This window comes from Calonectris borealis, chromosome 13, assembly GCF_964195595.1.
Source record: "Calonectris borealis chromosome 13, bCalBor7.hap1.2, whole genome shotgun sequence".
NCBI classification, from domain to species: Eukaryota; Metazoa; Chordata; class Aves; order Procellariiformes; family Procellariidae; genus Calonectris; species Calonectris borealis.
In genome coordinates this window covers 6,636,601-6,653,109 of record NC_134324.1, presented here as the reverse complement: position 1 = coordinate 6,653,109, position 16,509 = coordinate 6,636,601, and the positions used below count along the sequence as shown (strand labels likewise).

Sequence of the window (16,509 nt, the reverse complement as noted above, 5' to 3'; positions counted from 1 at the left end):
CCCCGCTTTTTTTTTTTTCCTCCTTTGAAAAACCCACAAAACTATGACTTCTGTCTGGTTGCAGTAAGAAAGAATAGATCTCACATGAACTGCCCGAGCTTCTATAAATGTACACAATGCCTTGGACTTGGCCATGTACCATACTCCAAATATTTCCACATATACAGAAATATGCTTTGTGCAAAATAAAAATCTACAAATTTCTTTTAAGAAAAAATGGACTTTTGCTTGGTCTTTCTCACAGTTTTGTGAGCTTCTTGCATCTACAGTATACTTTACTTGTTACTTTATACTTTTGAGCAAAAGTAAAGCTGGATATATGAAAATTTTGGAGGGAAAATGGGCTAGACAGACATCATTTGGTATACTCCCACCGATTTTACTTACTAGTGCTTAAAGAACCTACAGTCCCTACCCCCTACAGAAATAAAAGGATAAATCACTCTTGACTACATAACATGTAAATACTTTTTCTCTAAAATGATCTGTTAAAAATAAATAAAAACTATTAACAAAATTCATACTCTCCCCTTCAAAAAACAACATATCTAAACCTAAAAGAATTAATACCCTACTGTTGATAATTTTCTAGATTGAAATGATTCAACAATTATCATTAAATACCATTCTTTAAGGCAAAAAAAAAAATACTATCTTTATGACTAGCCACTATAACTACTTACTTCAAGAAAGCTATCTGGTTTCGTCCCTTGAAAGTCTGATTATGAATGCTTTAAGCTATACTCAGTCATATGTTTTCTTATGTTCAGCACATTCTATTATGCTTTTCTCTGTGCTAGAATAAAAGCATGGAAGACGAGACTTAAAGCTTATTTTCAAGTGTTGTAAATACTTAACCAGACGATCAGAATGTTCAGATCACCAACGAAGACATGCAAAAAGGATATGCTCATCTTTTCTACAAACTTATCATGTTCATCTTGTGTTTTAGGGAAATTCTCAATGTCATTTTCTAGGCGCTGGATCTGATGGTTCATTGAATCAAGGTTGCTCTTCAGAGTCTGCGCTGAAACTAAGAAAAAAATGACAATGAGTAAAAAGCTTCCAGATTCCAGAAAGGGTATCAGAAGGGGAAAAAACAATGTCAGTATAAATAGTCTTGAGGAGAATGATTCCATTAAGTAGACTCACATTTTTCTGAATTACTGCTCATAAAAATCCTACTCTTCATAAAAATTAAGTGAAAATATCTAATGTAATATACCAAATCATCATATTTAATGTTGAAATGTCACCACTTAATTCTACCATTAGTTCAAATTATTCAATTTCTATTTAAATTTATTGGTAAAAATTCTAATATTTCATTCTTTTAAATCTAATTCAAAGATTAAAAAGTAACTAAGGTTCAAAGAGATTTTACCTTATTAATGCATGTACTTGGTTAAATGAATGATCTTAATAACGCATGTACTCAGATACAGAAGTGATTTAAGGAAGAGACGCGGAGAGAAGATAAAATATTTTTCTTTTATTGAAATTAAACTGATTTCTAGAAACGAACATCTGTGAAACCCTTTGTTAACATCAAAGGTAGATTTGAATAATAAAAGCTACTGATAATTAAAAAGAAGTAAATGACTCACAGCATCAAAAAAAAAAAAAATAGAGAGGCTACTCTAAAGAAACACTGCTTACTCTGTCATATGCTATTCTGATGTAAACCACTGTTTCTGTAATTTGTATTAAACAACCACTAATTGATTAATGAGAGAAATCTCCATTGGAAACCATGACATCACAATTTTGAAGGTGAAGCAATACCATACCACGAAGAAATTCCAGAACTAGATGAACAGTGACAGAATCCCTGCGGAGAAGCCCGTGGTCAAACTGTAATATTAAAACAAACTGAACCCATAATATTGAGTTTTATGACATAATTTGTAAAGTCCAGTTATCATTCTCAATTTAATCATAAACAGCAGTGTGACAAGCACTTCCTCTCAATTTAAAGATGCATTTTAGAACCAAATTCTATCGTCTGTTCTTTGTCTCCTCTTGTACCACAGTCTGCTTTCAAGAACAAGCAGACAATTTCATCACCACTTTTCCCCAAAGAGCACTGGAACATCTGCACCCTTTCATGTCCTTCCTCTAAACTGAATACAGAATATTTCAGGTATACTCTGTTTCAGAGGCAATTTATATTCTACTTCATCTTTAGTGACAGTGCATATAATCCTGGTCAGTTCTTAGAAAGACAGTGCCACAAACAACTTTTGATATGTGGAACCAGAGGTGAGAACATCCAGCACATTATCTACTCTTCAGTAATTGGCCAAGTCAACACTCTTCATTGACTGCAGGCAGCTGCTCTACAAAGCTAACACTGTAGATTTGCATCCCAGCTAACCCAAGGATTCTTTGTGTACTCAAGATAAGCAAATGACTTTTTTTTTTTAAAGGGGTTTCTGCTTTTTACTATTTTTTGATGGTAAGCCATTTGTCCAAAAGTTGATAGAGTTTTTTCAAAAGAATGGTTTATTTTCCTATTTCTTTGTTAATTAAAAATGGTGCTGTGACTATACGACATTAAACAGTAGCAGGAATTTGATTCAAGATGGCTTGAAAAACAGTATATAGAAAACAAAAATCCTGTAAATAAGGAAGCTGTTCCCAGAAAAAAATTAATTCTATATTCCTTGTAAGTAAGAATTCATATCAGCACTGATTTAACTTTTCACAAGCACCTTCAAACCCATAAGGCACCAATACAGCTGTCTTTATCACAGACAGTCTTGATTTTATTTTCAATTTTATCTATTTTATACTGGGTACCAAAGGAACTACTAATCATGTAATCTTAAAATTATACAATTTTTTAAGCTTATATCAACTGGGGGGAAAAGTAAATAAATCTATACTGACCAGAGCATCCTTGTAGCTGTCAACTTAACATTTGAGAGTTAACCTTGAAATCAACCACTAAAGCAGCCTGAATAACAAACATTATCAAAGCTTTTAGTTTATGGCTGCATTAGTTTAATTATTTGGTATTATTGTCAGAAAAGGAGCACACATTTTTGCTTGAACTGAAGAACATGAATTACTACAATATTTTTATAAGTTGTTACGTAGTTAGATAGGGAGACAAACAGCACTGAAGTAAAATGTTAGAACTGAAAAATAAATTAGAAGGATGCAAATGGTAATTTTGTTGGTAAAAAGAATAACAGCTGGTAAGTAAATACGCAACATAACAGACCAAGTTTAACTCTTTTCAGCAGTTTGAAGGTATTTAAATGAATGACCATTTGGCAAGAGTAGTAGTTTATTTTTGTCGGAAATTTGAAAGTGCAAAGAAATTCAGCAAGCAACGACAAATACGAAGTATTAGCCTCTGTGATTAAAATGGAAGAAAAGCGTTTTCAGTAACTCTGTTTTATAAAACTAAGTTCAGAAAACAGTTTAGATTAGGTGCATACTGACTTTGAAAGTACGAACGAACTCCATCCAAGCAAAAAGGCTACATTCAAAAGCTGTGCTTCTCATAACTAATTTCTATACTCACACTGAATTATCAAAAAGCATTGCAGAATATTCATTTTCATTTGCAATTTTTTGCCTAGCCCAGGCAAATGTACAAGTTTCTGCTCAAACAATTTATAAAGCTGTTGTTCTGCAAGACAAGCTTAAAAAGACTATGGAACAGGAAACATATATATAGACTCTAACAAAATATCTGCATTTCCTCCCATAAACCGTTTTATTAGAGATTTACTACTTCAGTAATGTGAAGAGGAGGCAACATCAATACCTTTTACTCTTTCAGGGAAAATCATGTGAATTTCTTAAAAGTCTTGCAAATTTTTAATTTATGAATGTATAAACTCTACTTGCAGAAAGACGTCATTTCTTTGAAACCACTCCATAAATGCACATACTAAAAAGACTGTGTCTATCACTATACATATGGGGTCACAACAACCCCATGCAACGCTACAGGCTTGGGGAAGAGTGGCTGGAAAGCTGCCCGGAGGAAAAGGACCTGGGGGTGCTGACTGACAGCCGGCTGAACATGAGCCGGCAGTGTGCCCAGGTGACCAAGAAGGCCAACGGCATCCTGGCCTGTATCAGAAATAGTGTGGCCAGCAGGGGCAGGGAGGTGATTGTGCCCTGTACTTGGCACTGGTGATGCCACACCTCGAATACTGTGTTCAGTTTTGGGCCCCTCACTACAAGAAGGACATGGAGGTGCTGGAGTGTGTCCAAAGAAGGGCAACGAAGCTGGTGAAGAGCCTGGAGCACAAGTCTTATGAGGAGCGGCTGAGGGAACTGGGACTGTTTAGCCTGGAGAAGAGGAGGCTGAGGGGAGACCTCATCACGCTCTACAACTACCTGAAAGGAGGTTGTAGCGAGGTGGGGGTTGGTCTCTTCTGCCAAGTAACAAGCGATAGGACGAGAGGAAATGGCCTCAAGTTGCACCAAGGGAGGTTTAGACTGGACGTTAGGAGAAATTTCTTTACTGAAAGAGTGGTCAGGCCTTGGAACAGTCTGCTCAGGGAAGTGGCGGAGTCACCATCCCTGGAAGTATTTAAAAGACGTGTAGATGAGGCGCTTGCTGTAGGGACATGCTGTAGTGGGCATGGTGGTGTTGGGTTGACAGTTGGACTTGATGATCTTAGAGGTCTTCTCCAACCTTAATGATTCTATGATTCTATGATACTCCTCAAAGCTGGTGATCACAAGACAAAGGTTTGTTCACCTTCAATTTGCCCATCATTCCACATGAAAATTAGGCATCCCAGTAGAACTAGTTTAAAAATCTACATTAAATGTAGCATTTGGTCTTCAGTGGCACACAAGCACTGTTCAAGAACCATAACTAGGAATGCCTCTCTGTAGCAGTAATTACAATACTATTCCATTTAATGTTGCAGCAGGAGAGAGCAACCAACTAAATCCAGGACACAAGTATCTGATTTCAAGATAGGAACAATGAGGCAAATACTAAAAAACAGGAAAAAGAAGAAAAAAAACCCCCACCAGCAACAACAACCAGAAAAAAACCTTCATAACACACACACACTCTAGAATGAGCAGTCCCAAAAAAAGGAAGCAGCCTTCAAGAAGCCTGGATATTTCCCTGTATTAGCAGCAAAGATAAAATATTTGCCACATTTCAAAAGTAAAACAAATCAACAGCAATAAACAATCCACCTCACCACCCTCACAGCTTTATAGGAGAATTAAGACCCCCATCCATAGTGGAAAGGTCAGCATTTAAGAAATGGGAAAGCTTGAGAAGTCAAAAGGAAGTAAAATTTGCTGACACAGGGAGTAGTGGAGGCAGATGGCATAAACAAGTTTAAAAAAGGATTATTTAGATTCATATACAACAGATCCATAAAAAGATATCAAAAGGAATGGGCAGGGATGTAATGCGTAACATGTCTCTGAGAACATGTGCGGATGGTGGAGGAAACAGATCGCAGGAACTGCAATGTTCTCCCTAAACACCGTATCTTGCTGCCAGCACCGCACAGAGCATCAGATTGTGTGGACCACTGGTCTGTCCCAAGAGGGCACTTAGTATGCCTTAAGTCAAAAAAAACACATAAACCCCAAAACCTATATACGGATACATCTTCAAGGCCAAAGAGAGGAAAAAAGGCAGCAAGATTTCTCAATCTGTACCAAACTGGCCCCTTATTTAGCAATAAGAAAAGATTGGCTCGCCGAGAGCTGCTGCAACTCTAAAGTGGAAAGAAATACAGCACATTTAACATGTATACCTCAAACCACTATAATAAAAGCATTTATGAGACAGAGGAAAAATTCAATACCAGAAATTAAACATGTATATTTCAACAAACTAAAGCATTATCACACAGAATTACTATTAACATATAGGATTAATATAAACAAGCTGAATATGAAGATATGCATATTAATACATTGTCAGATTCTTTTTCATGTCAGTGGAAGACTAATATAAGCACGTAGATTTATCAATATTCTCTCTGCACAAATACTGAATGAAGCTCAGTTAATCATGCATCATTAAATCTACAACTGACTAAAAGATTTTCTACATTATTATTTATTTATAATAGAAATCCACAGTCACTGAAGAGAAGGCACAATGTCATTTTGACATGAAAGGTGATAATTGTTTTCCTCACTTTACTATTTCTCCTATATTAATTCCTCCTCCATAAAAAAACAACAAGAAAAATCCCATCCACTTATTTTGGAGAAAGCAGTTGCACAGACTGCACGCTAAGGAAGGCTTAGTGAATGTCTGGTAGACCGCTTTATTCCTTGAAAAAATGCTCCAAGCAGTTAATCTCCTGTTAATGTCAAATACTAGTTAGTCCCCACAGTCAAGCTAAGCATTTTATATTTACAGTAATACAGTAACAGTACCAAAGGACAGAATAATCCTTTCCAAATTAAGATTGCATCACACTAAGAGTCCTCCCCTATAACAAGGGGTGGAATGATACAATTTGATTAGGTGCAGTGTCTCTTGCATAATAAATTCAAAGGGTCTCTGATCACGATGCAAAACGGGGATGGCCATGTGCATGTTTAGTAAAAACTCTAAAGAGAGAGCCAATTATATAAATTACTTCAGTAAGCAAAGGCAAGTCTATATGAAGCAAATGAACTAGTGGATTTGTAAGTCTAGACAGTATTTGCGCCATTACTACATTCTGAGCATACTAATGATTATTTATTTCTTATTGCCTGAGGGCAGTTGTAAGTAATCTTTAACAAAAGTCTGAAAAACAGTTTGAGGGGAAATGGGTGAGCAAGTACATAATCTGCAGGAATTACAATCATTGATTACTCAATTCATACCACTAAGTAAGTTTATATTTATTAAAAGAATAAATGTTCTGTTTGAGTTAGGTTAACAGTGCTGCTACAGCCTACTTGAGGATTCTGAGTACCACAGTGTGTGCGTGCACATGCGCATGTGTATCTCAGAATATGCCTGTATATTATATATGTGTGTGTATAAACGTACATGTACTGTGATAAATATCTATCACAGATACACATATATGTATACATATATGTATATGTATTTTTTGTGTGATACAGGTATACCATGATACATATATCTCTCAGGCATTTATGTATATGTATATATATTTATATGTGTGTCTATACACACACACATATTATACCTCTACCTGTGATATATACCAGAGTATGCCTGTATCACACAAAACAACCCATACTTGAAGCTTCATGACTGAACAGCTTCCAGACTTGAAAGCAGTACAGCTCCCTTTAACATGTTATTTCTCAAGTAATTAACATGTCACTATTCATACTAGAAATCTTTTCTAATACAGCTATACTGTCTACAGGACACAAACTATGATCAATCATGTTGTCACACTTCGATATACACATAAACCATTGTGCTAAAAAGGTAAATCCAGTATTAGAAGAATGATTCTGAAAAGCATGGTACAGATACGGCTTTGGTCATAATTCCTCCTCAATACTAGAGGGGAAAAAAATGGTAGATACCACATGCACCATTTCCTTTATCAGAAACTAGGTCTTCACTACATGCTAGCGTGATAGACCTAGAACAAACGTCAACAGTAAAAATAGCTCTATATTGAAACATTTTTTCCAGGAAGGACACTGAACTTAATCATTAGAAGTTCTGAAGAAACTAGATGAATAGTCAAAACAGGTGGGATGAGACAAACTCTTAAGATTACATCCAACCAAGCATATTAGCGATAACAAGCAAACACTCCTCTTTCCAGATAAACATCATGTGTTTTTAACAGAACATAGGCAGAAGTAAAGAAGTAGTACTGAAAAGTACATTCTTAGGCCAACAGTGTCTAAATTTCAAAGCAGAACCCCAAATATGGCAAAAGAAATTATTGAGTTCATAAACTCAAAAGAAATGTTAGAAATGCTTAGGAGTGGAGGTTTAAACACCTTGGGATCAAAGGGAAAAAAAATAGAGAGTATCCTAACTAGCTAGGGCACATCACCATCCTCTTCTTACAAAGAATGGGTAAGCTTTCTGACACAGACTACTTATGCTTAACAGTCAATACATCATGCATAATACACTTTTTTCCTGTACATCTTCCACACATTTTTCCCCGAATCTTTTAAAGTTTATGAAAAACACCAACTCTGCCCAAATGGTAATGTTTTGTTTATATGTTATGACAACGTACTGTAAATGAAAACATGTAATTTGAAAAAGCTTTAAAATAGAATTTTTAACAGATACATTTCACACATAGATGTGCATTTGTGCTTCTAATTTGCATGCTAAGATTTCATTCACCAGCAGGGTCTCTGCATTTTAGTTGCCTTATCACAACATTGATATAGAATGGTGAAGGAAGGCAGTGACACAGCTCTGCTTTATCATTTCAGACTTCTACAGAAAAATCATTATCTTAGTTAACCAAAGATAAAGCAATTGTGCATTGATTCTATTGTCCTGTCCATTTGTAAGCAGAGGAGAACCACGATTTTAAGATAAGAGCACCTTGTAACAAGTCCAGCCCCAAGCAGCTCTTGGCTTTAGAGTTTAATGAGAGATTCAGTCTAAGACACTAATTATCTTTCAGTCCGAGATGACGTTTAATGAGGCATGTATGTGCAGAAGCTCTAGATTGCAATATTGTTGTCCATCTACAGAGGGAAAGGAAGGAGACTTATCAATCCTTATCGGAGAAGGGGGGGGGGGGGGAAAGCACTCCACCAAACCAAAAAAGGGTCACAATCTCAACTAGGATCAAGACATAAATCATCACAATACAAATGTATATAACATCTTCATATGTCTTATCACAGAAAGAAAACAGCTATATCTGATACAATTTAAGAACAGGATGACAGACTTTAAACACACATCTGGAAAAAACTATACCATACAAGCTAAAAAATTATAAAAAACAAATTTTGGGTACAAACTATGAACAGATTTTCAGCTTCTCAGAATAACAACAACAGCCATCTAAAGCGAGGAAGTTTAATTTAAATATTACACGCACTGAAGTGCAAATGCCATTAACAAGCTTGTCTTGACAAGTGAGATAGTGGGGGGGGGGGGAACACGACCAAACCAACTATTGCCTGTTAGGCCTAAAACCAGAAACGTTATGAACAGCATGTCTTCTCTCCTCTGGAGCTGTGGAAATTACAATCCTGAAACACTCGATATATCCAGAGAAAAAAAGAGAAATTTCTGTGGGTAGCTTATGTTTAATACCAATATATGTACAGAACTGTACTCTGGTTTAGGGAATGAATCTGCTTGTCTCAGTTCCAGCAATTATGTGCCTATGTACATGTTTTAAGAATAAAAGATTAATTCTGATGCACATAACACAACTTATTAAGACATTAATAATCAATTATAAATGACCAACAGCGCATTAGGAGCCCGAAATGTATTACTACTATCACTATCAACATGAGCCAGTTGTTAAAACTCCTTTCCAAAGCACAGCACAGTACAAAGTCATTGATCTCCTAAGTGACATATCAGAACACGAAATCTCTCCCTTGCTTTGGACAAGTCGTATCATCCAACTCATTACTGACTCAAAATTCTTAACTTCTTAAGGTCAAATTAATTGGCAGCAAAAGACCAGTTTTCTGAAAAAGAAAAAAATATCTGAGCCCGTAAGATTCCTTCTGGTTGAATCCTGACAAGTGTTATGCTTATTTTTGAGACCTGCATAAATTCTGTGTGTGCCAACCTCCTACTTTCTCTGAACTCTCTTGTCAATACCAGCCTTTTCACCTAACTTTTCAGGATTACCTCACTGACTAAACTGTAAACAATAGTACATTGTAGAATATGAACTTTATTAGTTGAATGTGAACTATTCATATTACAAATAAAAATCTTCTAGAAAACAGATGTCTCAATTTCAGAAACATAACCAGAAGTATTAGAGGTGATCATTGTGTCCAGTAGCATTCTCGTGGCAATATGGGTATCTCCTCCAGAGCACTCCAGAAACTCACCTTACTCTGATGTTAATTTAATTACAAATGTCTTTCAAGATCAAAAAACTTGAGTTAATTGTGAAAACAGAGCTTATAATTACAAAATTACTATCTATTAAATGAGCATACTGAAGCAAAACTTCCTGCCAGAGGTACAAGGCAAACTGCAAGTGAGGCAAGGGAAAGAAGCAACTGGACTTTTATGTTCTATTCATTGCATCCAGATTTGGAAGTGTTAACTGAACATGCTAAATTCTGCTGTGTTTATTTCAAAAGCCCATATTTTGCAGTCTCACTAATCCTCCATAGCCCAACTGACCTTGGTTTGTATATCAAACTCATATGCACATGCTGTAATTCATTGTGAATGAATGCCAGCTGTGGCACACTGTATTCAGTGGTGCACGTGTGCAAAAATCGCAGAAAGTAAGGAAGAGAAAGAAAGAGAAGGAGCAAAGCTTTTGTAACACAAGCTATCTGTTGTTACTAAAAACTCGCTAGAGAAGGTGTTGAGCAACTTCATCCAACAGACCTCCCTGCAGGCTCTTGACTTGTAACAGAAGTTTGGTCTTCCCAATTAACTGAAGTGCAAGCCACGCTTCCAGAGGTGTAACAACCTTTCTTATGTCAATGAAAGTGTGAATTCAAGAACACATAAGGAGAAAAAAAAAGTAGTAGGTGCTGTTTTGTAGCTTTCACCTCTCTCTAGCAGCTGGTATTAAGGAATTCTAAATGGATTACATAATTTGAGAAGTCATTTAAAGCAGTCTTCAAATCTGAATTGGTTTAACTACAGTCAGAAATTCTTAAATGCTTTAATTTCTTTAATAAGCAACAGCCCGTGAGAGTCATTTGAACTATTCTTTAATTTTGCCCTCGATATTTACACTTCAGGGAGAGAAGTGGATCCTTGAAATGCATGCCATACAAAATAACTTTGCTTAACGTAGAATCCAAATTGTAGCTTCAAAATTTAGCTTCAGAATTCAGAACTACCATGATTTTGCATACCATTTATTACACATTAGAAGACAGCAACTAAATAAATCCTCAAAATCTTTACAGACTGGGAAAATTTAGTACGCAATTTTGCAGAGTGTAAACCAATCCAGAATCCTACTGAGTCTCCAACAGGATCTCTTTCAGAACTTGCACCTTGGAACTACAATACAAAAACTATCTGTGAAGTTTTTGCTTCCACGTCTTCCTCACTGACGCTTGTCAATGAAGGAGAACACGTCTGTCAAAAAATTTTTAATGAGATGATGCATAAGCTACCATCAATATGGCAATACTATATGCAAATACAGGAGTGTTACTAGAGAAAAAAGCCTTCCGGTATTTGATGTACCTAACTGCGTATTTACTACATTCAGAAAGACACATTGACAGTGTTTTTGACATTTCAGTATTGGAGTTTATGTGAATGAAAAGAATGACAGAAGTCGCTATACAGTGCAAGATTGAGTTTTGATTATGATGCAAAATGCCAACTTCAGATTCTATTATGGAGAGAAAAGTCACAGATGCAGGCATTAAATTTCTCACGCCAGAAGGCATTGTCTATTTTATATCCACTAATGTGGCAGATTGGGCAAAATCTGTTTCAGCAATTTAAACCACGCAAGGTGGAGAATACTGCAGATCTCTTTGTAAAAACAGAGTTTCTTCTACTGCAATGAACTATAAAACTTTTGACAGAAAAATGCCTACTACTTACGAGAATGTTTTAAATTGCTATACTTTAAAGCAACAATGGCACAGAATGTTTTAAAATATTTTCCCCACTCTAAAATTATGGCATTAAATCACAGTGAAGTACCTGTACAGAATTTAAAAATTAGTATTTTCTTACAGTATTTTAATAATATATTAAGTATATAGATATTTGCATTCCACAGTGCCTCTGATTGCTATCTCATGTCTGACTGAGATACCTCAACAGTCAGAACCATATGCTTGCAAATTAAAGAAATAAATTTTTTGTGTCAACATGAGTGAGAAATCTGTGCTCCTGTTATTAGTACTTTCTACTCTACTACACAGACATAATTCACCTCCCCCAAGGCATCTTTCATTTGATTTTACTCAGAATGCTCTGTGTTTCTTTTGACAATACTTTAAAAGAATTATTAAGTGGTATACCTTTATATCAGGCACAGAATTCTGTATGTTAAGCACTGGAAAAACCCTCATTATTTCTGAAAGAGACTTGATTCTCTATACTGCATTCACAGTTAAGCTCAGCCCTTCGCTTGGAGTTTAGCTGTTCTTGGGAGTCCTTCATAACTGCTCAGCTAGCCCCAAAACTCTTACTCTGTCTATACGTATAAGGTATCACTTCACCTTGTCCAACATGTCAGAAGAACACATAGAATGGCCAATGGCCAAGTACAGACAACAGCATTCTATATCCACCCATTTCTGAAGTAAACACCAGTGGGACAACACAAGCTCACAAAAATTCCTATGACTCTACACAGCCTAGTAACACCCACTCTTGGCAGACAAATCAGGCAGGTAACATAAGAATGTCCAGAACTGTTAAACTTAGGAGGAGCTGGACACAATGTTCAACGGATAAAGATATGGTTATGTTTTATTTTAAATACAGGCACAACATTTAAACCACGAACTGTGATTTATAACTGTTGCTCTTTTAAAATCTGAAATTAAGTTGCTATTATAAAATATATGGGTAATGTTCCTCCTCTTAATTTTATGTGTTACGTAATTCTTCTTTACGATTTCTGGAAGGCTTGACAATTAGAGGAGTTTCAAGTAAAAAAATATTTATCTTTTCTAAGGAATTCCAAATTATACTTTTTACAATATGATTTTGTCTAGAAATCCCAAACTTGTTATCTGATTTTATTAAGGTACCTCTTGTTTTTGCTTTTGTTTCAAAGCTTTTGTTTGACTGAACCTGCAGAAAAGGATGGGAATTTGTCAGTTGTTTAATAAAAATCACAGATTATAAGATGGTAAGAGCAAATACCATGAAAAGCAGCAACTGGAATAACAAGTAAAGTGAACAAGGTAGAAATATGAATAAAGGCTTTGCATAGTTTCAGTTGTAGAGGAACAAGAGGAAAACACTGCAGACTGGGGGAAACTAAGTGTATATCACTTCCATCAAAGAACCCACTTTGTCACAACCTTGTGATTTTTTTTATTGGTTGTCCTTTCATACAGTCTGCTTCAAGTAAGAAGGAATGCCTTTCCAATAATCTCTTGATAGTTAATCAGTTTGACCTTTGCTTATACTTTCCAGAATAAAACTGTTTCCTAATTTATTTTTGCTTTTCATAAACCTCTAGGTTGATCTTCCATCTTTAAAAAGATTAAACATTTTATTATACCTAATATCAGATTATTGAAGATTTCAGTAAATGCATGGGCAGTTCATCTAATCCCATTGACCTTTTCATATTAAAATCCAGTTTTCTGCTTTATCTGCTATTTGTTAAAAAAAAAAGCATACAACCACTGTTCAGATGCTGGTTCTTTATTCTTATATGAAAAATAAAGCAAAACAAGGCTTTCTTTTTATTTACATAGAACTAAGAAAATTCACCCAAGATTTAAAAGAAGTTGAACATGGTAAGTCTTGTATTTGGAATTTTATGTATAGTTCAAACAATGAGGCTGCTTTGTCCTAAAAAGTAAGAAGCCTGTATCTCAAGAAATCAGACTGTCATCTGTTTTGCTCATATTTCCTTAATTAAAATTCATACAGAGATAATAATTGCTGGTGTATTTCCTTCTATTTTATGTGTAACTAAGTGATGTCAATGCCCTCATATCTGTAGCCAATTTATTCCACAAAAAGCCTCCTACAGGAAAAGTAAACCTAACTGTACATCCCTGAAACCACTGGTTTATATAACACCAAACAGTAAATAGAAAGTTAAAATCTTCTCTTCCACACAAAACATGTTAACTTCCTACACAGAAAAAATGACCACACACGACAGAGCAGATGAGCATTACATTTAAACAAAAACCAAAAAGTACCATGGGGAACAGTTGAAGCAAGTTGCACAAATGACGTTTATTCTGCCAAAAATCTGCTTTGTTACACAAAGCAAAGAAGTGCTGAAAAGGAAGTTTTGGTCATTAAAAATGAACAGTAATTTATACTTTTGATAAGAATTCTGCGCTGTTTATAGGAAACGTAATGAGCTTTTATCTTACACAATGAATCAAATTTAACTGCAATAAAACCTTTTTCATATATATTCTATAATTATTAGTGACTTTGTCCCAATTAATATGCTTTCTCTCTTTTGGATGCTATAGCTTAACTAAACTTTACTAACTCTTTTGGTTTAATTCCTCAAGTCAACTTATAGAACATCAGAGGGTTTGAATCAAACTATAAAAATCTCAAAGCTGCAAAGTAAAGTGTTAGCCACAGGAGAAAATTAATAAAAAATCATCAAATGTGCCTGGTAAACCATAAGGCTTTGTAAAGAATTCAACAAGAGATGCAGGAAAAAAAAGATTAAAGTTAAAAAAATCACCTCCAGAAAAGAATTAGCAAGTGGTAGAAAACATTTCTGGAATTTAGATAAGACCACAAACTGCTATTTGCATAAATAAAATTAATCACTATGCTACTCTATCATAGGTCCTTGTGAACCTACTGGCCAGACCAATGACACTTACTGGGTAAGGCTGGGGGAGAAAAGAATTTTAAAAAAAAAAAAAAAAAAAAAAAAAGATCAGTTTGAGGAAGTTATCTGACTCCGTATCAGAGGCTGGGAACAAAAAACATTGACAGCAAACAGCAAAGTTAATTGTAAAAATCCTTTGTAAATCGTAACAATTCTTTAATATCCATAGTAGTACTCAGATATAAGTAGCCAGCTGTACACTTTTTAAGCATGCAGCTTGATTTCTCTATATATGTGTATATATACAAGGTACATTCAAGATGTTAATGTACAAGTTATCTCTTCAGTCTCTATACTGCCTTAAAACACAATACCATCCTCAACCCTATCCTCCTACAAAAATTTGCAAGAGAAAACCTGGATAGAGCTAGCGGAAATGTGTATCCAACTTGTTTACCCCTCTCCCTTCACATTCTTGTGCTCCCCCAAGTATGTATCTTCTGATGAATCAGTAATGCCCAGTCAAAGCAAAACAGTTTGCATTATCTTTATCAACCACTATCACGTAGCCTTCACTTTCCATAGCTAAGCAACAAGGGTGCCAAGCAGCACAGCGTATTTCATATAAAAAGATATCCAGCAACAAATGAATTAAGTTTTCTATCAGATTCACCGGGCTATACTGCTGACTGACCAAGAATAAAATCAGTATTAATCGCTGACTGTACAGTATAATTAAACTATATATTTCATATACAGTCTGGGAGCTTTAGAAAGCATATTTGTTATTCTCCATTCAGGTGTTAAATCGAGTGTTAAAATGAGAAACATACTGTGCATGCAGACACTCACACACACGAGTGTTCACTCTCAAGCAACAAGACTTCAAAGGCTTAATGGTAAACTAAACATCATCATTACACTGCTCGCACAACTTCTGATATGTGATTTTATAAGTACTTCACTGCAATATGCTGTATTATTTCCACAACCTACTTCAAAAGAAGAGGAGTTACTTTATTACTGTTTTTCCCACCCTCACTTTTTCTCAGGTCAATAAATACCAGAAAAGCAAAATCCATGTGGATTATCAATGCTTACAGGTTACGTAATCCTACAATCTAAAATGAAAGGTTGGAAGTATTTAATGTCAAAGCAAACAGCTATTACCTTCAGGTGTTTTATTTATTTGCTTACCTTTACTTGCACTCTCAACATGCTGCAGTTCATCTGGAAATTTTAAGATGTCCCGGTAATTCTCCTCACAGGTTTCTGCCAGAAAATGCAATAGAGTTGTCTTCTGATCTGATGATTTAGTATCTCGAATCTAGAAAGTGAACATAGAAGAAAACAAAGAGAAAAAAAACACAATTTTTTTTTTAGTAAAATGTTTAAATAAAGTGAATATTGCAGATGTAGCTCATTAGCAAAAAGTTACTACACTGGTTGCCTGCAAATGAAACAAATTATTTAAAAAATGAAATTTCTGCACTACTTTATAATTTAAGACTACAAAGGGACTCTATCCCTATGCTGTATTTTTTTAAAGAATAACTAATTATGCTGAGAACAAAACCTGAAGACAGTCCATAAAGTTCTGAGATATTAGCAATGCCAGTTCAGAATGCTCGCTGTGATAAAAAAAAAGCTGTGAATAGAGATTAAACAGAACAGAATTTAGTTCATTCCTTCAATGCCCCCCACTGCCAGATTTCTAAAGGAATCCCTCTGAAATCTTGCATAGCTGGACAGTGTGCTAGAGTCAGAATTTGCTCTTTTACCAGTCAAGTTAAAGAAATTCCTTGTTATAAATCCACATTTTTTAATTGAAGCAAAATCTAAATCATGCTGCATTATCCTACAGACTTTCAGACAAATTCTATACAGACACATGAAATAAATGCAG

At 35.2% G+C, this 16,509-nt stretch overlaps 1 protein-coding gene across 10 annotated transcripts in view; it reads right to left on the bottom strand.

The window, feature by feature from the left end:
- DIAPH2 (diaphanous related formin 2) overlaps nucleotides 1–16,509 on the bottom strand; it is a 251,755-nt gene that overhangs the window by 127,550 nt on the left and 107,696 nt on the right. For all 10 annotated transcript variants that reach the window (XM_075161966.1, XM_075161969.1, XM_075161962.1 and 7 more), the window contains 2 exons: nucleotides 15,801–15,930; nucleotides 910–1,033 (listed from right to left, as the gene is read on the bottom strand). In XM_075161966.1, coding sequence (XP_075018067.1) covers nucleotides 910–1,033; nucleotides 15,801–15,930 — 254 coding nt within the window. The remainder of the gene's footprint in view (nucleotides 1–909; nucleotides 1,034–15,800; nucleotides 15,931–16,509) is intronic.